The 26,988-nt window shown below is 47.6% G+C and overlaps 1 protein-coding gene and 1 non-coding gene across 3 annotated transcripts in view; one reads left to right on the top strand and one right to left on the bottom strand.

The window, feature by feature from the left end:
• The window catches only part of PEX14 (peroxisomal biogenesis factor 14), a 138,671-nt gene that overhangs the window by 101,729 nt on the left and 9,954 nt on the right, over positions 1–26,988 (bottom strand). For both annotated transcript variants that reach the window (XM_059138581.1, XM_059138579.1), the window contains exon 2: positions 21,891–21,938. In XM_059138581.1, coding sequence (XP_058994564.1) covers positions 21,891–21,938 — 48 coding nt within the window. The remainder of the gene's footprint in view (positions 1–21,890; positions 21,939–26,988) is intronic.
• On the top strand, positions 26,451–26,557 carry LOC131810620 (U6 spliceosomal RNA). Its single transcript, XR_009345624.1, has one exon. It is a non-coding gene; the product is annotated as a U6 spliceosomal RNA (small nuclear RNA).

The following is a 26,988-nucleotide window of genomic DNA, read 5'->3' as shown; positions in this document are numbered from 1 at the left end:
CTTTTTTTTTTTTTTTTTTTTTTTAAGTAATCTCTACATCCAATGCGGGGCTCAGACTCACACCCCTGAGACCAACAGTCCCATCCTCTACTGACTAAGAAGGCCAGGTGCCCCTCAGGAGTCCTTCCTTAAACAGAGCTGAAATCTACTTTCCTGAGCCTTCTATCCATTCGGCCCCATTCTCTGTAGGAAAACAATAACAGATCTAGTTTTTGAAACAATGCTGGATGAAAAATTAGGAAAGGCCTCTGTCACTTGGCTATCTTTCCCATAAAAGCATCTCCCTTACTCTGCTTATTAACTAAATGTGAACACCAGTTTCACTGTATAACAGCTTCATGAATTCTGCTCTTAAGCCTGGTAAGAGCAGCCTTGCCCTTTGTGGGAGGGCCAAGGCTACACCTGTAATGTCAGAATGCATTAGCAATAATAAAGGCCACAGTAATGCAAGAGACGACTTCATATACACGTCACTCCGGAATGGCTAAATTCAATCAAATACGGCAATGCTTCCTACAATGCTCTGATCACTGGGGCCAGCGCGCGTGACGTGGACCCACTTACTGGAAGCTGCTGGAAGCAAAAAGAGAGCGCTCTGCTGTAAGGGACGGGTTTTTACCAGCCCGTAAATGGTTTGGCCTCCCCCTTTCCCAGGCATTACCTAGAAATTCATTTAACGTCTAGAGACTATAAATGTAAAAAACTTCATAAGGCTAACAGGAAGCACACGAAGAGAAGGGCAAAAAGGCAGAGCAGCGTCCTCTTGCCCTTTCTGGCAGACAAAGGATTCTTAAAAGGCAAAGAGTAAGCTCTGATAAGGAAGGATCGTCAATGAAGCAGAGCCAAACTTGACCTGGTTCTAATTCTAACTCAGTCACCAACTTCTTTGGTAACTTTCCAAGAGGTGCTTAACTTTCCTCATCTGTAAAATGGAACTAAGGCCGCCGAGAGGCGCGCCAAAGTGTCACTTGGAAAAATAAGTTAGCATTTATACCACACTTTTGATCTTCAAAGTAAGATTATTAGACTATAAACTAGAGTAGATGTGGTTTGAAAAATCTTTTAAAAACCGAAAATAAAGCATGCAAGCAAATTCAGAGAAACAAAACGGGCTGACGTCACCTCCCACCAGCCAATGCCCCTACCTCCAGAGGCACTGACTTTCTGCCCTAATCTGCATCTGCATGTGGAGACAAAGGTGTAAGAACGTTTTATTGCGGAAAATGGGAGGGGGTGAAAAAGGAGAAAGAAGGTTCCAGGAAAGGCGATGAAGAGAATGTCAGAGGCAAGAGACTGGAGGAGAGGCAAGGGAGGGGGAAGAAGGAATAGGGAACAGCGAGAAATCACGAGCGGGCAAACCCCATCCCCTGGAAGCACAGGAAGAACAGGAAGGGAGGAAGAAAGAAAACCGGAGAAATGGAAAAAGCAAACATTGAGGGAGCAAATAGGAAAAGTGTGTCCTGTTTTTAAAAAAAAAAAAAAAAAAAAGCAAGACATTCAAAAGTAAAAGCTAAAAACTAAAAATTAAAAAAAAAAAAAGAAGAAGAAGAAGAAGAGTAGGAGGAGGAGCAGAGGATAAAAGGAGGGCATGAAGCTTTCCGGAGTCTGTCTGGAAACCAGAAAGCTGGAGGAGAGATCATTAGCAAGTCCACAGTGCGTCTACAGCAATACAGCGCGGGTCAATTCATTTAACGCTGCCCTGTACATTTACAGAAAAGTACCTCTGATATAATAAAGGCTCATAAACACGCAGAAATTGGGTTAGACCCGTTTCGAATTCCTGCCAAACAATGGTTCAGAAAAATGAAGCTCTATTTTAATTAGCTGAATTCGCGAGTGATTTGATAACAGCAGATGCTGTCTGGATGCTTTCAGCTTGATGGGTTCCACATATATGAACTTAGAGTGGTTTTGATGCAATTAGGTATTTCTTTCTGCTCCAACATGCCAGGCCCGAGGACCTGAGCCTATGTGTAGCCTCCTGCACGTTACTATATTAATCTACATGTCAATATTTCAAATCACAAAGATGAGAAAAGCAGCCACATAAGGTAAGTAGAAAAGTCATGTTTAAAAGTCACTAGTAGGTAGAAGAAGACACTCTCACAACGAATTTTTCTTTCCACTGGGGAAAGAGAAGTTGGGGAGCTGAGAAAAAGCCACACAGGGCAGCACCTGTAACAATCATTTACCACCAAAGCTGGAACACAACACACGGCTCACTTCCAATTTTGCGATTCTAGTCCAGCGTTACGGCAAAGGATTAGCCGCCTAATGCACAGCCCGATCTGGAACTAAGTGGCCTTCAAAATGTTCTTTGTAATCAGGCATCCTATTATAACCCGGAGGACCAGTGCTGAGACAGGCAGCGGTGTTCAGGACGGCAACCGTGCAAGTCCAAGTATTTTCACCAGGTGCTTTCAAGCTGGGCACCTACTGCCCCCTCTCTCCCTTTTAAGCACTCTCTCTTCCAAAGAGCGTTCTGTTCGCTTTTCCCCAAAGCACTCACTGCCCTCTACTAGGGCCACTTAGAGCACCACCACCCACAACGCAGAGCTACTAAAGGACCTGCACAGAGCGAGAGCAGCTTCCAGCCCTGGGACTTGCCTAATAGGAGGACCTGATGTGTTCATTACCCGCCAGTTTGTCACGCCTGGGCTGAGAAGAGGAGGAGGACGGGGGGGGGGGGGGGGGGGCACGGCGAGGAAGCTCTCTACTAGGTGGTGCGCTACTCTTCCTGAAATTCTGAATTAGGCTTTCAAAATCACTCACCCCCTGTTGGACGACATGTAGTAGAGAGGATGGGAAAGAGAAACAAGAGTTTTGGCTGTGTTTTGGCTCATTTGGACAGAACGGGGGGGGGGGGGGGGGTACCACCGCACGCACACAGGGAGACACACACACCCTCATTCTCTCCCCGAGAGGACAAAACGGACATAATGACCTTCACACCATCTCCCCTTTGCCGGCGCTAACAAGCTGAGCCCTGTAAATCAAGGATGAAATCCCTGTGCCAGGAAAGCAAGGGAGAAGCATTTCTTCTGTAAAGAGCCCAAAGATGCCGCCTGCTTCTGAATCAGCACTTCAGGGCAAGTGTGTGGAAGGCAGGAAGCTCGATGCCAGCGAGTGAAGGAAAAATAGGTCTTTATTATATGTAGTAGGCCTTCTTCAAAAGTTATTTATTTCCCAAAACCACTCTGCTAAATAGAGGTTTCAATCTAATTGGAATTGCAATCTGCATATTGTAAATGCAGCAAATGACAGCCTTCGAGACTTTTGTTCTACTCCACAGTTTATGGGTTCACTAGATTTCCCAGTATATGCACATAAGCGAATGGAAGAAAAGAGTACAGAAGGTTATCTTTTAACATTTATATTTTTATATATTTATTTATTTATTTATCTATTTATATCTGTGTGTATTTATTCATTAAAAATATTTCCTCAGCCTCTTGTAATTCCCAAAGGAGAGGCAGAGCGCCCATACTGTGAAATGGGATAACGTTTGCAAGACCCCCAAAAAGATGGCCAATAAGGACAAAGGAGGCTCACAGAGGCCTCAGGTTAGTGTGTCTCAGCCGTGTGTTTGGCCGCACAGGTGTCTAGTGAGACCCCACTCACCGCCTGCCTCCTCTTTCCTTCTTGGGGGAAGTGAGTGAGGGACCCCTACATATCTTCATTTCCCCCCTCCTATCCATATTCCAAATTAGCTGTGTTAATTAATAGAGATGCAAACAGTCACGGTCCAAAATAAAGGCTTTGAACAAGAAGTAAGAAGAGACCTTATAAATCAAACAGAAAAATTAAAAAAAAAAAAAAAAAGGAGAGAGAGAGAGAGAGAGAAACCACCCAAAGCAAAAGGTCAACCTACAAATAATTAAGGAAATGAGAAAGAAAAGGGACAGGTCAGGACTTCCCACAAAGGTCTGAAGTTTTCTGTTTATACCTCTGGGTTCACATCAAAAAGTGATTTATGGCAGAGGGGACACTGTTCTGGGGAAGAGAAGGAGGCACAGAGATTCTAGAGTCCCACACATGCCTGGGACTGCTCTCCCTATATCGAATTCAAAATAACTTCCTATTCCCTTCTCCCTCACTCATTTCAAGAAAGAAGTTACTTAATTTTTTCAAACACTGCATCCCTAGAATCCAAAGATACCCTTTGCTTCCTTAAAAACAAAGCATCTAATTTATACTTTTTGCCTCCATACTCTGACAATACCAGCCTGTCACAGGGTGTAAATTTCATCCCCCAAAATAATCACAGTAACAATAATAAATAAATAAAAATCAGAGCTTCAGCTTCCCATTTAAAAAAAAAGAAAAAAAATGACAGAGTAAATATGAATTTAAAGGGGAATTCTGCCAAAACCTGAACCTCCCAAATCTGGTTCAGCCACATTCTTGCCCACAGCCTGTACTTCTCGGTGCCTCCCTAACATTTTTCAAAATGCAGCTGCACAGACCTCTTAAAATTCAGATTTCTAGCACCTATAATTACAGGGCGCTCGAGCCAGGCTCCTTTAATTAATGAACCTGACTCCTCACTCTTCAAAGGAAATCTGCATAAGGGATATATCACAGGGGTGAACTGACCCCCAATCAGCGCTATCTGCTCACTCCGCCTGCTGGCAGCCAGCATTATGCACCTCCAACAAGAGAGTGAGGTGGTGTCCCCTCCCCTCCCCCCATCACCTCTGCTACACATCCCAATCTGGCACAAGCATATTATGCGGTTAAGGCCATAAAACATTTCTTGGAACTTCAGGGAAGAGAAGGAAGCCTCCCTGGGTGTGACCAGGGAGAATTAGATTTAACCCAGAGAGAATTAGATTCCCCCTGATCCAAGCGCTCCCCGATTTCACTTTCTTCCCTGCGCCAGGATGAAGAGGGGAGTGCCGGCAGGAAAGGCAGCCACTATTCAGTCGACAAGCAACAGAGGGACCAGGCCTGGGCTTTGAAAACTCTGAAAAGAAATAAACAAAACAGACCTGGGATGGACATCTCATCCCGAAGCTGAGAAGCAGCTGGCCAGGAAGGCCATGCCTCTTTAAGGCAAAACAGGTGGGGAAGGGTCATGACCTGAAGACTCTGTTCACAAGGTATGGAGAAGAACCCGTGTACCTCACAAGGGTGACAAAATGACCTCAAGATGTCTTCCCAGGCGTTCCTCACCCATTCCTGACACTTCTCCCTTCAAAACCAATACCTGATTACCAGTTTTTAAAGAACTGGTTTTCCTGGGGCGCCTGGGTGGCTCGGTGGGTTAAAGTCTCTGCCTTAGGCTCAGGTCATGACCTCAGGGTCCTGGGACCGAGCCCACATTGGGCTCTCTGCTCAGCAGGGAGCCTGCTTCACTGCACCCCCACCCCGCAACCCCCGCCCGCTTCTCTGCCTACTTGTGATCTCTGTCAAATAAATAAATAAACTCTTTAAAAAAAAAAAACAAAACTGGTTTTCCTTCTGACTGTCTGGGCAGCACAGCCCAACGCTGTTTGTACGGTCCCCACACCAGGACAGCCTACTGCTGGTCCTGAGAATGGTTGCGAGCTGGCTTGTAACCACCATCACTGGTCGCTGGAGAGCAGGCTGCCTTTGGCTGCAAGAGAGCCTGGAAATGGTTGCAAACAAAGCCACAGATGCCAGAACAGACAAGGCCTAGGTCAAATCAAGATGACCCCAGGTCAAGTTTCAGGTAGGCGATCAGAGATCCAGGTTAGAATCCCTAACGGATCTGGCAATCACGAAAACAGGTTCTGTCTGGTCACTACCATCTGATAACCACTTCTCAAGGGTCCCTCAGGCCCACGGCAAACCCAGGGGAGCAAACCTGCGTCACTGACCCAGTGAACACACCTCCTCCACAGGTGGAGAAAAAGTTCTCAGACTCTGTGCCTGGGAACGCACTTGCTGTGGTTCTGCCAGTTTCGCATGTGATTCGGGCTCTCAAACGATGCTGGGGAGCTACCGGGAAACAGCAGCGGGCGAACAAATGAACACTTGGCTTCCGAGTTTTTCCTAGGGCACTCTACAGTGCAGATGCCAAAGATTGAATCCAGTCATTGTGTATTCTGCCAGAAAAAGGGGGCTTTAACTTTCCAGCGTTTCTGCTGTTGTGAATATGATTTTGGAAGACAGGGGAACAAAACAGTAACATCAGTCTCTCCGGTGGTTAAACCCTCAAATCGAAGTGAGGCATAAGCAGTCACCGACCAGTGAGTCTAACAGCATGGCACCTGTCTTGTTTCCTGGCGGGGCGACCTGTGGCCTTCATGCCCAACACCCAGCTGCCGACACCATCCATCACTGCTGCACTCCCATCAGATCTTGTCTCCAAATCCATCAGCGCACTGCGACCTGGCCCCACTGACTGCGGGGCTGCGGGGGAGGTCCGGGCTGAGCGCGCCGCCAGATGATAAGAACAAGCACTTCTGTATTCCCAGACACAAGCAGCCAGAGCTGGGTGAAGGATTTTTTTTAATTTGGCTTGGTTTTCCAACCAAGACACTCTCAGAGTTCACTGGTTTTTGAAGTGGAAGCATTTGATTTTCACACAAACAATTAGAAGCACAGAACTAGTGAGAACACGGAATTGAGGATGAAGGTCGGGACATATGAAAATGCAGGGCTGGGAGGCAGCTGAGATCAGAAATGCCCAGGGATTCTTGGCATGGGAACTCACACCAGCAAGCCAGGCACTCTCTTCCCAGGGTGTCTCTAGGGGAAATCACCCATCGATCCTAGGACACACGCGTTCTAGGACCAATCCCTTACCTCAGAACAGCCTCTGCCTCAAATTCCTGCTTGTGCTTTAATGTTTAAATTATTAAATGCATTAATGTATTTACATTATTCAAGTCTTATGTGCATTTTTCTGAGATAATTTATGTATAAGAGTTTGAATGTCCATGACTGTTAATGTCTACAACCCTTCCTGTTCATTATTGATTCTGGAAGAAAAAAAAAAGTCAAGAGTTTTAATGCCTTATTTTTAATGTATTAAGAGTCTGAATAAGTGCATTCTCTTTTTTCTTTTGTAATTTCATAATTTAAGTAGTGCATTTATTAAACTGACACAGTATGAATTGTGGTGAAGCCTGGCACGGCTCCACGCTTGCCGGAGCAGCTGGAGGAGCACGTCCGCTCCTCAGAGACCAGGCGGCAGCTTGGCGCTCAGCACACTTCCCACCTCCACGAGGCCAGGACAGGCAGCGGAGGAGCTACAGGCACTCACCGAATTTAGACGATGCTAGGAGATTTCTCTTCCTCTGTTTTCAAGCTCTTGCCCAAACCCCCTCTCCTCATTCAATAAGGGTTTCCAGAATGCTGTTGAGCGGGCTCTTTCTATGAAGGCGGAAGTTTTCTATTCAGGGGAAGTCCTCATCCTGCGTGCTCCAGGTGATAGCCAAACTGGCCATCTGCACACAGTTTTCAAGAACAATATAAATGTCAGGGCTTAACACAGCAAAAACAAGCAAAAAAAACAACTTTCTACAATGGGGGTGGGGAGGGTGTCTCAGAAGGCAGACAAACAACTCAAAGACAACACCTCCAACTTGAGCAGAACTTCCCGTGAGATCCAGTTTCCCCAGCAGGAAAGCCCTCTTTCAACTACAGCCAACAGAGCGACAGTGACACCCAATGGCCTGTTGGTTCAATCCCAACTGAGCATTCCCTGTGGCTCTCCCAGAGATGGGTCTCAGGTCCAGAGTTCCTGCCCAAACGCAGAAGCTCCAAAGAAACTCAGATATCAGGTAGTCATCAAGAAACTGAATTGCTGGAGCACCTGGGTGGCTCAGTGGGTTAAAGCCTCTGCCTTCGGTTCAGGTCATGATCCCAGGGTCCCTAGGTCTCTGCTCAGCAAGGAGCCTGCTTCCTTTCCTCTCTGCCTGCCTCTCTTCCTACTTGTGATCTCTATCAAAAAAATAAATAAAAATCTTTAAAGAAACTGAATTGTTAAAGAATAAATTTCCTGCCGTTACACAGAGTACATATACACACCGCGTGTGGTAATACACGTGTGTGCAAACTGCAGAGAACACACATCAGTGCAGTCTCTTTCTGATGGGGGATATGAGCACACGTGTGCACACACACACACACACCAATGCACAAGGCAGGGACTCTGCCGCCCTGTACAAGTCAACTTGAAGTGGGAGAAAGGATGCCACAAGTTGTACGCTGCTGTTTTAGGACCTGACTCTGTTTCTAATGTCATACATGTACATGTACACACCTCTAATCCGTACACATCATATGTGTTTTTAATATATCTTCTCCCCTTTCTTTTTTTTTCCCCTTTTCCTTCTTTTCTTTTTTCTTCTTTTCTTTTTGGCTACTCATTACCATTCTTTAACTGTTACAATTTATATCAGCATATAATGTTAAATAATTACAGGGAGCAGAGCTCACTCTAGTGAGGATATAAACGCGCTGTGGGAATCTACAGATTTAAACAAATAACACTCGCAGCAGGGGGTGAGCGGATGAATTAGCATTAATATCCTGCCTGGGAGATCCCAGTGCACTGGTACTGCTTAAATACAGATCTTTTCTGTAACAGTCAATATGACAGCTCCCGGCAATACGGCCCCTTTCCCTTTCCCAGTCAATATAGCAGCCAGTGAAAATAGAAACGTCCCTGTAGCAATCAATATAGCAGCCAGCTAAAATAAACCCTTCCCTTTTAAGGGCTATATAATAGTCAGCTAAATGGAAGAATTGGCACCCCTGCTGGATAGCTCAGCAGAGAAGCCATGAGCACTAAATGATCCTTCTGCTTCTCCAGCAGGCCCTGCCCAGGAAGGGAGAAATCATCCATATGCAGGGTATGTGGGGGGAGCCTGCAACGGACACTTGGCAGGCTGCTCCTGGTCCCGAGGAGTAAATGTCCGGGTCATACACAGGCTTTCCAGGCACCTCTCGTTGAGGTTTAATTAAAATGGCCAGAAACTCTGGAATCCTTGCTCAAAGGTCAGCTGCAACAGGGGAACATCTGTCTCCAGTGGGGAATGAGAGTATCTTGATGTGAAGCCCGTGCCCCCCGCCCCCGCCCCATTCCTGCCCGCCCACTCCCCCCCTACTCCCACCTTAGCCCCAGAAGAGAAGAGTATTAAATTAACAGCCTGTGGTTTTCTGTTTTCCAGCAGCAGGGATGGCGGTCGTGTTGGAATCAGACATCCAGCCAAGTGGGTGAGAAACAGAGCCTCTATGTTGAATGCCACCCAGCAGACAGATACACAGAACTCATTTTTAAAATTCACAGCCATCAATCTATTAAATATTATAACGATGGCCCATTTCCCCCACCCTGATTCACAACTTGGGAAATACTCTCCTTCCTTGGACACATATAGGAAAGAAGTTTAATTATAACAGACTTCAGAGGATGGCTCACTCTGAAGGCCAAAACAGACCAAAAGCCTTTAAAAGAAGAAGAAAAACAATAAGGAGTATCTGATTAAGAGAAGTTCCTGCACATTTGAAGTTTTTGCTCCTTTTCATTCTAACTAGCTCCTTCTAAAATTAGCTCAGTTGGATTTATGGATCTGACCAACACGGAACAGAACCACTGACACCAGTGCAGGCCTCCAACCGACAATCCTGAAGTTAATGCTGGGATTCTGCTATGCTCCAAAGCAGATGAACCTCGGGGACCCACCCCACCTTCATTAAAATTCCACAATCTGTCTGCCATCCTTTGGGGGAATCCACTGAGGGTCCCCGTTTCCCTGGCCAGGTGTTTAACACCCAGTGATGTTCATGTCATCAATCAGGTAACTCAGCCAAGTGCCACGGTGTCAGAAACTGCTGGAAAAAAGATCCTGCAAGTCCTGGTTTGAGAGCTCAGGTCCTTAAAAATTTAGATCCCAACATCCCACCTAAGCTATAGGACTCAGCAGGTGCCCTTGACTTCAGGAATTCCAGTTAAATGACATCGTGCAGCAAAAACGGCTGGCATGCTCGCTCAAGGCCTCTCACGGAAATCAGCACTTTGCTGAGGGAGACTGGTAGCTGGTCCTCCAGTCAGTCGTAGGAAATCCTGTGCTCTCACCATGATTGTGGCACCCAGAAGGGCGGAGATGGGTATGTGGGCAGAGCCAGGATGTACCCACTGTGCAAAACGTAGATTCACGACAGGTGAGTAGCTGTTATGATCTGACATGACACTCAGCTTCTCGAGCCGCCGCCAACGAGGACGTCATAAACTTTGACGTGCACAGATGTTTGTTTCTAAGTCTAAGCACCGCACAAAAACTGGAGGGTGTAGACTCTCAAAGAGGTGGCGGGAGAGAAAGCAGCATGATGTTAGCAGACTGCCTCGACTGCGGCGGCCTTGACAGCCCTCAAAAGGCGGAGAGGGAAGGCAGGGAGGAGAGGAGAGAGAGAGAGAGTAATGAAAGAGAAACCAAGTATGAAAGGGAAGGAGGAAGGAGAGGCAGGAGAGAAAAGATGAGAGATAACCCAAGAGGAAACAAACCAAAAAAGAAAGACGAAAAGCCCACTTTGGCATTTACAGTTTAAAGCTTTCAGGGCATTTTACGAAATGACAGTTACAAAAAAACAAACAGATCGGTGAGTCATCTGGTTTCCAACTTCTGAGTCAAAAGCGGCTGTTTCTAGACAAATTGCAGAGCGGCCCTGCTGCCCGCACACTCGCGATGCCTATCACAGCGACGGAACAGGATGTGGAGAGAGGACAGGGCGGTGGGAGTGAGCACGGTCTTGGCTGGTCCCAGTGTCACTGCGAATAAAGACTGTCAAGATTTAAACCATAATAATGGAAAGGCTATAAAGGTCTCAGCTCTAATGTTTCCTCTGATGTTCCCTGTCATAAAATGCCCACTTTATGTTGCTTACGTGGCAATGATACACTACACACCCGCGTATGTAGGCACCAGTGGGAGCCTCGCACCCTAAGATCCCATCGGAGCCAGGCAGCAGCTGTGCTCTCTGGCTCCCGGGCGCATCACCACCGACCGAAGTGAGTCTATGCACGCTTGCACGCGTACACACACACACACACACACACATTCCACAGAAATGTACTGAGCGCCTACTTCCTGCCCAGAGCAGAGCTATAAGGATGTTTTCCCATCCCACAGAGGCGTCAGCATGATGCCTAGGTGCCAAATACCCAGGAGACAAACGAACGAAATATGCATTCTGCTTGGAAATTCGGCCGCACGACGTGGGGACCCCCATGCCATGTCTGCACCTGACGCCCTTCCACCAGAGCTCGGTAACCAACAGTGAGGTGCAACCCTTCTCCCGCTCCTGGGCCTCCTCTCATACAAATCAGATAAACACTCGAAAAGGGGACGAAACTGGGCACCCACAAAGACTTGCCTTTACTTGGACTCAGCAGACCAAACTACAGAAAAGCACTAATTTCAAGAGCATCTTTTATCTGCAGCCTGCTGCCTCACCATTCTAGGCCCACAGGGAACCGCAAAGAAAAACAGAAACAAAACCTACGTTAATACTTCACAGACATAACAAAGATGCAGGAACTCATAAGAAGACCAAGACGGACGTGAGGACCACTCGCAGGGAGAAATGAGGTGAAGCTGACATCTGTAAATCAGGGAAACCATGTGCAGCAATTAGGAAAGCCAAGGTACAAAATTAGGAAAGGCCTGTTGCCGTCAAGCCCCGCCCGGTGGCAGATACGGAGGGATAACTCACATTTGCTAGGTGGGCAGCCAGTGGCAACCACAAACCATCACGGGGCTGTCTTCCCTGTTGATCTATAATTGGCGAGTCTGTGATAGAGCTACCAATTATCTTTAGGCCCCCTGTATTTAGTTCACAGACAAAGGGAAGCAGGAGAGACCAGTTAGTAATGAGTAAGTAATGGCCACTAAAATACATTGTATTTTACGGAGCTGCTTCAGCAGGAAAAGCCATTCGGAAAATAAAAAGTGAAAGAATAAAAATAAGCTAGAGAAACTCAATTTTCTTCTCCCTTCCTCCCAAAGCCACACTTAGGATAAAATGAGGTTTGTGCAGGTTAATCCTTATGAGGTAAGAAAAAAATGATTAAATACATTAAAAAAATCAATTGTACATTAAACCAAATCCAGGAACGGCAAAAACAAACACCGCAGCGTTCCTGCAGCCAGTATTAGCTCTGCCAGGCTGGTCAGTGGGGGATACCCCACCTGATGGAGCCCGCTGAGGCTACAGAAGATAAGCAGAGAGGGGAGAGACGGAGCCAGGGCGTGGGGGCCCGGGGCGGGGGTGGCGGGGGCGGGGGAGGACTACAGATCTGGATTTCACTGGAATAAAGTTATTTTCTAGACATGACGAAGAAAATAAGAAAAGGCGGTATCAATGGGGCTCTGGAGACCAGGCTGAGTTCTTCAAAAATCCAATAGAGATAACAATAATAATAATTATAATCATTTGATAAACAGAAGTTATAAACCACTTCACTGTCAAATGACTTGCCACTATTTCTAGTTATTTCTTCTGTTCATTAGCAGGTTCTATTAACTGCCATTTTTCAGAGAGACAACAGAGCGAGCTGGAGAGGTGAGGTGAAGAGGCAGGCCTTTGTCTTTGAGGAAAGCCACTCTGGGAGCCGGCATGGAAACCCCCACCCTTCCCCGGCGCTCGGGGGGGGGGGGGGGGGGGGGGCCTCAGATGAAAGCCCCGCAAGCAGGCAGAGCCCCGAGAGGGGCCGTCAGTCACCAGCTCCTCCCACAGTGGAGTCAGGGCTGAGAATTCTTAGCTAATCCTAAATAAACCTCCCAGGGCCGAAATGTCGTGGCCAATTTGCTTCTCGGTGTGTACTGCAAGCATCCGGCTCTGCCTGCAACCCAGCCGGCCCCCTCCCGCCTCTCGCCTGAGCCACAGGCCTGGATGACCCTGAGAGCCAGGGCCCCGAGCCGGAGGGCGGGTGCTTGTCACTCACTTGAACCCAAGGCACAAGTTAGCCATGTGCACGCTCGGGCCCCAACGTCTCAAAAAACCGGCAAATCCAAAGTCTCCCCTTGGATGTGCTCATGAAAGTGAGTCATTTAGCGAAAACACACACACACCTCTGTAAACCCTGGCTGGGGTGGGGGAGAGAAGGGGAGGGAAGCCGAGGATGCGCCCACAGGAAGAACAGGTAATCAAGCATGTGACAGTCTTGTTCCCAACAGAGAAAAGACACGTGCCCACAGGGGAAAATTTCAAAACATCTACACGTTACTAGAGTGGGTTATCAATGGCAACAAGTAAGATCTGACAAAGAGATTTTACCCTCTTAACGACGTCTCTACGTCTCTTATCTTCAAAGCAAGTGAACTCTGCTGTTCACTGTGACAGTGAGGGATTTATGGGTGTTGATGGGGACGCAGATAAAGGATCCACCTGAGGGGGGCAGAGAAAGCAGGGATGGAGTGCCCTGGATCCAGCGAATTCTTTACTCATGCGGGTTCAGGCAACTCCCGGAGACCTGCACAGCCCGGGCACCACTGCGGAGCTCAGAGCTCGAATAGAAGGCAAAGGGCTCGACTGTGGAACCTTTCCTCCGCCCGCAGGAGGTAAAACAGTGAGCAGCTGCTGCCCCCTAGAAGCTAGCAGGGACACAGCACTTTGCTCGAGAGGCCCGGCTGCAAAGACCCTATTATCTCGCCTCAATCCCTTAACCTGTCATTAGTGAGGTTCATGGGCACAGACGCCTCCTCCAGCACGAGGAGGCCCACATCACCTCTGATAAATTAATAGGTGCCTGTTCAACAGCAAAGATGCGAAAGGAAGACTCCAACCGGGGAACACGCACAAAGGCAGCAGCTTCAGAGGCGGCCCAGACTCACCAGGCAGCCCCTGAACAGAGCCAAGGCCCCTCCCGCACCCTGGCTGGAGGCAGACCGAGGTCAGCACGCTGTCCCTGCCTGTGACCCAGATGAGAGAGCCCGGCTGTCCCCACCTGCACTGGGGGGGGGGGGGTCACTCCCAGTCCCGCCCCTTGCAAGCTGTGGGAACTGGACTGCCCTGGGCTGGTCCCCTCGCTGTAAACTGAGGAAAAGAGTAGTTCGGTTCTCTCCTGCTTGTTAGAGTGAAGCAAACTAACAAAAATGAAGAGACCAGCACCAAGCCCAGCAAAAATGCACAGGAGACCCCTCCTGACCTAGGGCATCAGAGCTGGTAATTGGTCAGTTAATCGAAAAATCGGTTAAAGCCGGGAATCATTAAAAATGGAGCCTACTCCACATACCTTAAACATTTTACATTAACTCAAAACCTATAAACGTACAGTCATTTGCTAATCTTTTGATGTGGAGCCAAGCCCTTTTCTTTGAGTGTGGGCCCACAGACTGAAGTTCCCAGACATCTTTCTTACATTAACCCCACCCATGACACACCCTTCGCAATTTCTAAAGCAAAGTGAGAACTTAAAGACACCAGTAAGGCAAATCAAAGTACTGGATACTTCTAGATTTTTATGATCTTCCCCCAGTTTAACTGTCATCTTGCTCACACTTGAGAAGTTATTCTCTTTTGGTAAATTCACATGGACCAAAGCATTCGGCTTAGCTTCCCCAGAACCTTCTTTTCACGTTCGTGTTTACAAAACACCCCGTATTTGTAGTTCCCTCTGTGCACTTCTGTATTTCGTGTCTTTACAGCATATTTAACAAAACTGCCTCATTCGTTAACAAATACGATGGGCACGCACAGGTTCAGGGTGAGCTGAGGACCTCGTGGTCTGCAGAGCGGGGCAGATGGGACCGGCCAGGAGCCGCCCGTTCGGAGCCCCCCAGGCCTCCTGGAGCGGCGCCGCACCTGGTGCCAAACAGCAGGTCCATCGCCTCAAGGAGCTGTCTCATGTGAGCTCTTGATACTTTAAAAAATACGTATTTACTGAGCTGGTGCTTCACATGACAAGAGGTTTGAAATAAGTCTTGAAAGCACACAGAAGCCAAAGGATGCTGCAAAGACAAACCATAAGGAAAGGGCAGAAACGATGTTTAAGACGTGCGGTCTACTTTTCCCCCTTTTCCACCAAAATCCATCTGCAGAGAAATGTGGACAAACGAAGCCATTTGTACAAACCATCAGGGTGCCCGCCGCTCCTGTCGGCAGCTCCTCCCCACCAGGCTGCCGAAAGCTGGCCTGTCCCCCCAGAGATCCTGTTGCGGCCACAGGGGACTGAGAGAGAGAGAGAGAGACAGGGAGGGGGAGAGAAGCAGAGAGACAGAGAAAGGCCTGTTGACAGACACTGCTGGGTGAAGGGTGTGACTGGGACCCAGCGCGCCACCCCCCACACTCAGTAAGCACAAACAGGCCCCCGTGCCACCAGGGACACTGCTAAGGCAAGAGCTCACAAAGGTGGCGGCACGTCTTTTTCTCGACAAGGGCAATTTATCCGGCCCACTGGGGACTATGAGTTAGCTCTTGGGTGACTCTGAGCGTCACAGAGTGCCCCCGGGTAGATTTACCTCAAGAATCATTCAGTGTCAGCCCCATCTCTAGGCTGTTGAGACAAACTCATAATGGCAGGGAGAAGATTTGTGGAGCAACAAGCATAAATCTCGGTGATAACTACAGACCATAAAGGAAAGGAGAGCTGGCAGGGGAGAAGGCAGGGCGGCGAACGCGCCCTCCTGCAAAGCACTACTTCATCTTCCCGCGGCTTCTCAGAGCGCAGAAGTGGTTCTGAACTACAGGACCGTATTTCTCAAACCCAAATTGGTCTGCATGGTTGGAGGATGCATGAAGATATTTCAACTGAAATTATCCTGGAAAAGCCAGGGCACCTGGCAGTCCTCAGTACATGACACTCGGCGGTCCTCAAACCAGGGGCTCGTGAGAGATTTACGGAGTTGGCGTATGGAATACCCATCCTTTAGGTGGCACTTAAAAAAAAAAATGCTTCTAAGTGGAAAGTCTTTCAAATAAGATAATGATCGATCTGCAGCAGAAGCAAAACCTTTGACTGTCCCTCTGCCCAAGTAAGAGCTTCCTTTACCCTCTCTTCAGCAATGACCAAGAACATCTGAAGATCTCTGAGACCATCTCCAGGAGACAGCAGGTGACTGCAGCCTGTCCTTCTGGACCAGTGATGCAGGTGACAAGACTATGGGCTGAATTCGCCCAGTCTCTGTGTGCCTCTGCAAAAGGCACAGGGGCGCTCGGCTCCTGAGTCCCCAGGACACTGGCTGGGTCGGTCACCAGACAGGGCCTCTGACTGCAGAGCTCTCACAACGGCAGGTACTTCCATGAAAGCCAGGAACCCAAAGTATAAACAAAGCTGAGTAACTATTTCAAATTCCATTTCTCTAATTATTACTCCTAAGAGTTTCAATTCATCTAATAATGATTTGTACAAGGATACCTTAAAACTGAAGAAAACCACCTCTTCATTCACCTGAAAGAGGAAAGAACTTGAAGGGCCTCTACCTAATCTATTCAATAAACCTCCTCTAGAATGGGAAGGACGAAGTAGGGAGAGACAGTAATTTCACAATCAGTAAGTGGCCTAGAGATTACAGACAATCCACCCAGAGCCAGAAGGAGGCTTTTCTCAAGTTTGTCCAGCACCGAGGACTCTCATCAGCTTCCTCTCCCCGTGGCCTATGGAACCCTCTGGCACCCTCCCACAAAAGGTGTCAGTGTCAAAATAAGCATTTTCATCAATGAAGGATTTCCACCATCTATTAAGAGTGGGAAAGGACAGCCAACCACCTTTCCTATCTGAAAGGCACCAGGCCTCAGGCCTGCTCCCACGGCAAAGGCGTGTCGTCAGAGGGGTGTCCTGCCATCCCCACCCTTCAGTTGTCTGCTCCTGATTTCAGTCCCAAGTTTCTCAACAGCAGTTGTGAGGGGCTCACGCACCCCCCATGTGCTGCTAGTAATGGTTTAAGTACTAACATCTGTAGATGATTCACTTTTCAAAAAGAAATAAGTAGAGAGGATTTAGGATTAGCCCTATGATGTCGGCCTCACTCACCTGGACCCAGACAGATGTCCCTGAGTGGAAATTACAGCTCACTTGAGTAAACGTAACTCAGCACAGGACTCAACCACGACGGATCCTCACAATAATGATGCTTAATACTTTAGATCTGCCATATTGATTTGTTTTTCCTAAAGAAAATGGCAATTTTCTGAAATCTCTAAATGGGCCAGTTTCATTACCCCTGAGCTTATGAATATATCTTCATGAACACAGTATTAAAATGAATTTGGGCCATCTGGCTGGCTCAGTCGGTAGAGCATGCTACCCTTGATCTCGGGGTTTTGAGTTCAAGCCCCACATCAGGTACACAGATTACTTAAAAATAAAATATTTTTTTTAAAAATCCATTTTATTTCTCTGCCAACTGCTTTGGCATTTATGAAATATATCCATTATACGTCCTACATACACACACGTACATACACACATGGGCACATGAGTGTACACGAAGAATGGGTTGAGCATGTAGATGTCATCCTTCAGAGATTTTTGGTGGGAACAAGACACGAGAAGCACCTATCCCTGGTGAGCCCACAAGGAGGTACGACCGAAGTACTCTAGCCACAAAAGATACAAATACAGGGTGAGTGCCAGGAATACACTCTCAAGGTCTCTAGGAGATAGGCAACTAGCCATAGGTATTCTTAAAGAAGAGTTCACAAACTCCCTAATTCAGCAAGATATTAATGATTAATGGCCTTTTGATTACTGGCCTCTGATTAACTGACTTCAAAAACCAAACAGAAAATCTCCGGAGTCCCAGGCATAAGGTAGATGAGTTCCCCGAGAAGGACTGAGATCGGATCCATGATGTAGGACCCCCGGGCAAGTTTCCATCACCCTCAAGGAGAAACCAGAGGCTACAGGATATTCTGTACTTAAAGGGCAAAGCTGAGACGTGGCCTGGCTCTGCGAGCGCAGGGCATCCTTATTTTTAATAATAATTCACCCTACTAAAAAGAATTAAGCCTAGGGAAGGTGATAAAGTAGAAATGACCATCATATTTTTAAGAATAAATTCATCGTAGTTTGGGAGTATTGGGGTGGAGGGATGCAGGTTAAGGACAAAAACCAAAACAGAACCAAAAACTATACCCGTAAGTCAGAGGAAGAAAGAATGGCAGAAGACACATCCATTAGAAGAACTTGGTGTCAAGGAGCAAAAAGCCAAAATGCTAGTTTAAGCATCGTATAAAACAGGTGGCTTCCAGGACCGCTGGGTATTGAGGAGCTTGTGTTGAAACCAGTGAGCAAGGTACACATGAAACTTTATTGATTGCTCACTTCAAATAATAACCTAAACTCAGATGACTAAAAGACGGTTACTTAACCCTAGTTTCTGGGGCGCTTAGGTGGCTCAGTAGGTTAAGCATCTGCCTTCAGCTCAGGTCATGATCCCACAAGGTGCTGAGATCGAGCCCCATGTCGGGCTCTCTGCTCAACGGGGAGCCTGCTTCTCCCTCTCCCTGCCACTCCCCCAGCTTGCACATACTCTCTCTCTCTCTCTGTCAAATAAACAAATAAAATCTTAAAAAAAAAAAAAAAAAAAGTCACCTGGTTTCTGAATCCCAGCAAGACAGAACCCCAATTACTCCGTGCAAACAACCGTCCACCGATTTAAAGACCCGTGAGCCGCGTGGGGCTTGATCCTGCAAGAGCTGTGCAGGACCTGACCCAAGGCCCGAGCACATGCCCACCACAGGGGACGAGAAAACTTGGGTCTGAGAGAATTTATGGAAGGTTTACAACTGGCTGTGGGGTGGGGGGAGCTGGAAGTCAATACTCTGGAGGACTGCCAAAGCTCCTTGCCCCAGGAGGCAAAGCTCAGGGAAGAAAGTATGAAAAAGAAACAGCGATCAGCCATTTTAACTTGGGCAGAGTTTTATCGTCAATAGTAAGGGAATTTCAACTGGGAGTTTACAGAATGTATCAAGACTGGTCTGCTCACCAGTCTCCACCCCCGAGGGCATTACGACATTATAGGGCAACTATCTCACTCATAGGGCCGGGGTTGCCGGGGTGGTTTTTTCATGGCAGGGAGGAGGACTGAGGGGCAAGGGAAGGTAACGTGCGGTCACTGTGTGGGTGTCACCTGGACATGGGGGTGGCGAAAAACATCAGCGCGTCCTTCAGAGACTACAAGGCAATACTCCTCACAACCACAATCACAACTTGGTCGGACAGGGCCGGAGAGGGCAGAAATGAAAATCAGGCCCTCCTTCTCCAGCAGCTAAAGCAAAAAACTAGTGTGAACAGAATATCACCTGTCCTTGCCATCTGCGTGGTACTGACCACTCCTCGGAGCCTCTTCGGTCACAACTCCCTTCCCCAATAAAGGGAAAATTTACTCCAAAGTCATCATCTAGTTCTGGAGACCAAGGGTAAGAGGAGATGCCTTCAGTACCCCATGCTCAGCCCTTTCAGTGTAGGGAACAGGCAGCTTCCACGGAAGAATTTTATGGAAAATATGCTCTCAGTTAAAAACAAAACCAAAAGCAACTAGCAGGGTGTTCCCCCAACACGGGAAAATCCTACTCCTCAAGACCTCGCTTCAAGTTTTACCAAAAAACATCCCTAAGTATACCCCGGGCAGAACTCTTCCTTCCCGAATAATGAGGGCTCTTCTACTCCCAGCCAGGCAATTCCGCACCAAATTATATGCGATTTTGTACTGTTTGCTAAAATTATATATGGTCTTGTGCTGTCTACTAATTGTTTCATGTGTACAAATGCCTTTTCTTCCCCAATAAAGTGCATAAATTACTTAAGAAGAAGGCTTAATTTTATTCTTCAATTGTCTGTTCCTCCTGAGCATCCGAGAGACGGGTAACGCACACGCCTGAGAAACCTCCCCTAGGGAAGGCAGACTCAGACAGAGGGCTGTGGGCTTTCTGTGGGTGGGGGATAGCACCCCATCCCTTCGCCGGCACCCTGTGACTCTCATCCAGCCTACTGCCAGCTCAAAGTCCTGTACCCCTACGCGCCATGAGTCCTCGCTAGTCCTTGGACGGCCCCCCTGCCTGGCACCCCCCCACCACCGCTCTCGAGAGGCAGAAGTAGCTCACACAAGACCATACAGCTCGGCTGGCGCCCTCATTTAATCAGGCTGCTGCGAATGGTTGGCCAAAAGCAATAAGGGCATGACTGAGAGACTGTGGGAGTTTAATATAAAAAAATTAATAAAAAAAAAGGGGGGGAAGGAGAAAGGGTCTACCTTCTAATAGGGCCCTAATTACCCAACTCATAGGATCAGCCCAAATGAGATGGGAGTTTATTTCGGGGTTTTTTTTTTTAATTATTGTTTTTTTATATATATATAAATTGCTGCTATGTGTTTTCTTTCCTCTGAGCAATTATGCAGCAAGTACGTAAAGAGGGGAAAAAAATATTAATTAAATATAAGGTAATTGTAGAGTTGGCCTGGAGAGAATAAGTCTGAACTCTGGACAATCACAGGCTACTAGGGTTTGAAGACTGCTCGGGGCCTCCCAGAAAAGAAAGAAATGAAAATCCAACCAAACACCAAGCAGATGAAGAGTAGAGCAGGAAAAAGAACAGCATCCAGAAACACGAGCCGAGCAAAGGGCTCCAAATGCCCAGAAATCAGCAAGGCTGCCACTGCTTAGCACTCGCTGCTAGAAAGAACCCCGAAGTGTTGGCCCAATCATGCTGCAAAAGAAGGACCAGCCAGCTTTGCCGGGGGTTAGTAGTCAGGTCAGTAGATAAAAATGTAAAAGGAGACCAAGGAGGTAGGGCTGCAGAGGACTACAGCGTTCAATTTGGACTTTAATCCAAAACCAACCACAACTCCAGCCTGCGGGGCACTGACAGGCCTGGCCTGGGGAAGCCCTTCTGAAGTCTTTGGCTTTCCCACCTCCCTGATCACCAGGACAAACCCAGGCAATACCAAGAGTGAACCGAAGGCACTGTGGGGTGTGGTGGGAAGGAAGCCGGACTGGGTAACACTTGGTAACAGCGGGTGTCACAGAAGACAACCACACTTCCTTGAAACAGCCCCAGCAGGGCTTGCGTCACCCTGGTCTTTCAGCCTCCGCCAAATCCAACTCACCTTTTGCCTTGGAAAGCCTGAGTGCAGGCTAGAATTCAGGCCTATTCACGCCAGCTAAGGGCCTCACATCACCTCCTCCCACTACTGCTGGAGGAGAGGCAAGAAAACCAGGCCTGGGAAACCAAAGCTGGGCGGTGCATCCCTGAGCTTGCTATCACCATCCAAACAAAGACAAAGCTCTAAAAGCTGGCCCGCCATAAAACTTATCTGGTTAGTGCAGAACAGGTCTTGCTACCCAACAAACAGGATTTGCGGCGGGCCCTGAAATGCAAGCCAGGATGAAAATGGCGGGGGGCGGGGGGAGGTGCTGGCAGGGACTGGGGCTCAGAACATCAAAGCACAAGCACTTCGTGAAGAAGGGTTACCTTCATTCAGTACTCAGGAGGCCACTGCCCTGTCAGTACTAGAAGCACTTACTGTTGGTAGCGAGCATCACAAATGACCCACCAGGCAAAAACAGAACTCCCTGCCTTACCTGTTCCTCAAAGGCCACCGCACCGTGCCCTCACCCTGAAGGGCAAAATGGCTATTTCAGACAATCAAGTAGCAACTTGGTCCCAACCCCACCTCCAGAAGGTTCGGGCATCCCACTGATCACTACTGATCAGCAACAAACGAAGTGGTGCACCACACCCTGCGGTGGATGCTTTCCGTTCCAGAAAAGACCAGGCTTTCCCAAGGAGGCAGCCCACTAACCCCTACATGCCAGACAGTAAGACATAAGTCAAAGGTCACTAAGTTAGCCTCCACACAGCACTTACTTTTGAGGAGACAACGAGGAGGCAAAACTACCGGGTCTTAGGGTTTCTCCACACTCACACAGTATTTTCATGACTAGAAACGATACTATACATCTTGGGTACATACCAGAGGCTCTCGAGGCACCACATTTTCACTTCCTGGAGTAGAGCTTGGCTGTAAAGAAAAACAGAAACAAAAATAAGATCACAGTGCCACCCAATGGACATCCAAAAACCAAAGATACGCAAAAGATAGGCATTCTCAAGCCACACACCAGCACCTGTTCCTCCTACTTCTCACCAGCTCTCAGACTGTAGAGGGCTCCATGGTGGGCTGCCTGTAAGAAGCGGCCCACCCACAGAGTCTGAATGTGCTGGTGAACGTGAAGAGACTTCTTCGGGGTTCACTGCCACAGCGCCTCAAGGAGAAGGCTAGGTTTGGCTTAGGAGGGCCCAAGATCAGCAGGTGAGCAGCGAGGGCTGCGGACCATCACAAGAGCCATAGGAAAAGCAAAGTCCAGGGGAAAGGCTTCATGTGAGAGGGAAACTTCCCTTTTGCCATCTTCCCACCGAGTGACCAGGAAAAGCAGAGACGATGTGGAGAACAAGATTCAGCCACAAGGGGGCCCCAGGTACCCACAATCTGGATTTTCTCTGGGCATCTACTTGGAGTCAGGAAGCAAAGAAACAGGAACGAGGAACGATGGCTCCTACTATCACCTATCACTGAGGACCCCAACCCCCAGCAGTAAGGAAGCTGGAACCTGCTGTGTAAATAAGCTACTGACGGACCTAAAGACCAACCGGCCGGCAAGGAGTATGTGGCCCACTCGCCGGCCGCAGTCTGTTACCTTCTCCTCTCACTGAATCTCCCATTTGCCTCCAACCTTTGGCTGATGATCTGGCCAAATTTAGAGAAAGGAAGAGACAGAGACAGACAGACTCAGAGGAAACTCACAAATCTCCAAAAGACTAGAACAAGCAGTTTGAGGGAGTTCTGATTAGTTTACTGTTACTGATGTTCAAGCCAATTTCCAATTATCTACAGATAATATCCAGACAAGTGCAGCTCATCTGTGGGTCTCCGGAGCCAGCCTCTGGCCTCCATACTCCTCCCACCTCACTCAGAGGGCAAGTGCCAGGCCTCCTGCTGGGGTGGGGAGGGGAGGTGGGAGAGGAAAGAGTCCAGTCCACAGAAGGTCCCCAAAGATCTCCTTGCTCCCCGTTGCCCCTGAATGGCTGGCACATAGCACAATGACAAGGACTCTGCTGGAAGAAGGACTCTCTCTCCTCATCCGAAGTCCCAGGACGAGGTCAGCCCGCATGAAACCAAGTGGAAAGTCTCAGGGAATCTGCGCTCCTGTTCCCTGCCTCCCCTCTCCCACCCTGCTGGCTCTCTCCTAAGGCTCCCGGTGGGCAGGAATAACCTCCCGCATTAGGACCTCTAGCCCTGACGCCGTCCGAGTTCTCCATTCAGCCGCCTTCCGGCCTCCTCTGGATTCAACAAGTTCCTCCTCAGGTTCCCGATCCTCTCCCTCTGCCACACGTGCTCTTCCAGTGTCCCCTGTCTGCGAGAATGGCAGTCTTCCAGCAAAATACACAAACCCGGGGCCAAAGGACCATTCTGGACAGCTCTTCCTCTCCCACTTACCAGAGCTAACACATTATCAAGTCCTGCCAACACTCCTTCCTAAATATCCATGCAATCAGTCCGTCCACTTCTCACCACTTCTATTGCCATCACTTTGGTCAAAGCTTCCAAAATCTCCTCCCTGGACCGTTGCCAAGAGCCTTTGCAACCGTTCACCCACATCCATGTTGGCTGGCTTCTTCTAATTCATTTTCCATGTTGCACGCAGACTATAATTTCAAAACGGTAATAATCAGATCTCGCCCCCGCCCACCTCAGCAAACCACTACACAAACGGCTCTAACACAGAAAACCCTCTCAGTGTGGCCACAAGAGCAAGAGCATAAGACTGGGTTTTTTTGGTTTTGTTTTAAGATTTTATTTATGTGACAGACAGAGATCACAAGTAGGCAGAGAGGCAGGGAGAGAGAGGAAGAAGCAGGCTCCCCACTGAGCAGAGAGCCAATGTGGGGCTTGATCCAAGGACCCTGGGATCATTACCTGAGCAGAAGGCAGAGGCTTTAACCCACTGAGCCACCCAGGCGCCCAGCGTTAAGACTGTTTTAAAAAAACGAACAGACAGGGGCACCTGGGTGGCTCAGTGGGTTAAGCCGCTGCCTTCGGCTCAGGTCATGATCTCAGGGTCCTGGGATCGAGTCCCGCATCGGGCTCTCTGCTCAGCAGGGAGCCTGCTTCCTCCTCTCTCTCTCTCTGCCTGCCTCTCTGCCTACTTGTGATCTCTCTCTCTGTCAAATAAATAAATAAATAAAATCTTTAAAAAAAAAAAAAAAAAACGAACAGACAAAAAAAAAAAAAACCCAGTGGTAGAGAGATGCTCCCGGTTTGATAGGCACAAAGGTGCTCTCTCTCCTGATGCCCAGGCGCCAACCTCCCCCAGCCAGAGGTGTGCCCAAGTGCTGACCTTGAAGCACGACAAAGACCGATGGCACACACAGCTCAGGTCAGAGCACCTGGCTGAACGTCCTGTCCCAGGTCTGCCCTGAGGCTGGGTAACTCTGAGTACGTCCTATGCCAGTCTGGCCTGTAGTTCTTTGCAGAGAAGAATAAGGTTCAATTCAACAATTATTTTTTGAGAGGCGCTGGCACAGAGGCAAGTGCATGAACTTTGGCGGCAGTAAGTGAGTGACGGTGGGGCTACTGCTCTACCTCCCCAAACCTCAGTCTCCCCACCTGTGGGAATAATGGGAAAAATACCACCACCTTGCGTTCAGGGTGAGATGAGCAGATAGAAGGTATATGCTCTCGCTTCTCCGCTCAAAATCAACCAACAGACTTCTGCTCTGTCTGTGATGGGGTATGGGACCAGATTTAACCTCCCACTGTTAACAATTAGAAAACTAAACAAAATACAGGACACCACTGTTTGTAGACACTAGATAGTACTGAGTCCAGACAGAACAGAAACAAATGATATGACCCTACGGTCACTCTGGTTTTCTGCCAAGAGGCATGCTTCCAACGAAGAAGGGGAATGGGGTCGGCGGGGCGGGGGGAATCCCAGCAGAGCATGGCAGTCTCTTGCGGAGTTGAGGAAACAGAGATTAGGGTTCAGGGAGGCTAAGGCAGCTCAAAGTTGTAAGACCGAGCTGCAGAGAGGAGAGGGCTATGCCAAAAGAGAGCTCCAGAAACCTTCACAGAAGCTCCCTGAGTAAATGTGTGCACAGCAACATGTGTGCAAGCACAGAGTGAAACTCCACAGGCTGAGAAACAGCAATGAAGAAGCCGTGAGGTGAATGGCCCCCGGAGCCCTCACAGGCCCTCGTGAGCCATGAGCACCAGAACGGGGTGTCCTCACCGTTCGGTCAGAGCACTCAGTGGAGACCTGGAAGGACCACAGCCTGGTAGGGGAAGGACAGACTACCCCTAGGGTAAAGGCCATCCTAGGTCCACCCTAACAAAGCTTAAAAACGGGACTTCATGGGATCAAAATGAACCAAAAGTAACCCAACTACCCACCAGAACAAATCTCAACACTCTTCAAAATAAGACCACAAAATCCAGACCTCAACAATGTAAAAATTCACAGCATCCAGCACCCAATCAATAATCTCAAAGATGGGGGTGCCCGGGTGGCTCAGTGGGTTAAGCCTCTGCCTTCGGCTCCAGTCATGATCTCAGGATCCTGGGATAAAGCCCCACATCAGGCTCTCTGCTCAGCAGGGAGTCGGCTTCCTCCTCTCTCTCTACCCATCTCTCTGCCTACTTGTGATCTCTGTCAAATGAATAAATAAAATCTTTAAAAAATAATAATAATCGCAAAGATAAAAGGCAGGGAAGTATGATCCATAATAATAAGAAAAATTAGAAGAAATCATTCACAGACAACATTAAGACAGGTGTCATAACTTTATTCAAGAACTTAATGCAATTCTAAAAATACATACCTGAGTCATTATGTTGCATGCCTGAAACTAATATGACATATGTCAATTATGCCTCAATAAAAAGAAAACTCAAAAGAAAACAGGATCATAGTAAGGAGAGAAATACATTGCATAAAACAAAAGTAGAACTTCAAGAGATGAAAATATAGTATCTGAAATAAAAATTTCACCAAATGGGAATGACAGTAGATTAGATACTGCAGAAGAAAAGGTAAGTGAACTTGAAGACACAGCAACAGAAACTGACCAAAATGAAGGGCAGAGAAAAAAAGAAAAAGAACAAAAAATACTTGAAGAAATAATGGATGAAAATTCTTCAAGTTTGATGAAAACTACAAACTCCAAAATCCAAGAAGCTCAACAAATCCTAAGCAAAGCAAACACATAGCATTCTAAAGCACTATACAATCAAACTGCTAAAAACCCATGAAAAGGGAGAAATCTTACAAGCAGCCAGAAAACAAAGAAAACCATTACCTACAAATATTAATCAAGACCAAGAATGAATTCAGACTTTAATCAGAAGATATGCCACCCAAATAAAAAATATAATAGCACTGTATCTTTAAAATGCCTCTGAAGGGAAACGTGTCAACCTAGAATTCTATATCCAGTGAAAATATATTTCAAAAATAAATACAAAATAAAGTACGTGCTTGCTTCAGCAGCACATATACTAAAATTGGAACAACACAGAGAAGATTAGCATGGCCACTGCACAAAGATGACATGCAAATCTGAAAGCATTCCATGTTTTTTGCAACGTGTAGAATTTCTCATTTATTTCTTTCCTTCTATTTTGGGTTTCATTTGCTCTTATTTCTCTAGCATATTTTCTAAAGTTAGTATGGTACTCAAAATGTTATTTCCTTCCCAGCACTGCTTTGGTTGCATTCCACAAATTTAAATTATATTGTTTTCATTTTTGTTCAGCTCAGAATATTTTACTTCCCTATGATTTCTTCTTTCCCCCATAATTTAGAAATCTGTTGTTTAATTTCCAAACATTTGGGATCTTTCCAGATTTTTTTTCTATTATCCATTTCTAGGGGTTTTTTTAAAGATTTTATTTATTTGAGAGAGAGAGAATGAGAGGGAGCCATCAGGAGAGGGGGAAAAAGTCAGAGGGAGAAGCAGACACCCTGCTGAGGAAAGAGCCTGATACGGAACTCAATTCCAGGACTCCAGGA

The sequence above is a fragment of the Mustela lutreola genome, chromosome 10 (genome assembly GCF_030435805.1).
Source record: "Mustela lutreola isolate mMusLut2 chromosome 10, mMusLut2.pri, whole genome shotgun sequence".
NCBI lineage: Eukaryota > Metazoa > Chordata > Mammalia > Carnivora > Mustelidae > Mustela > Mustela lutreola.
Note: the sequence above shows the minus strand (reverse complement) of the source record. Positions and strands in the feature narration are given on the sequence as shown.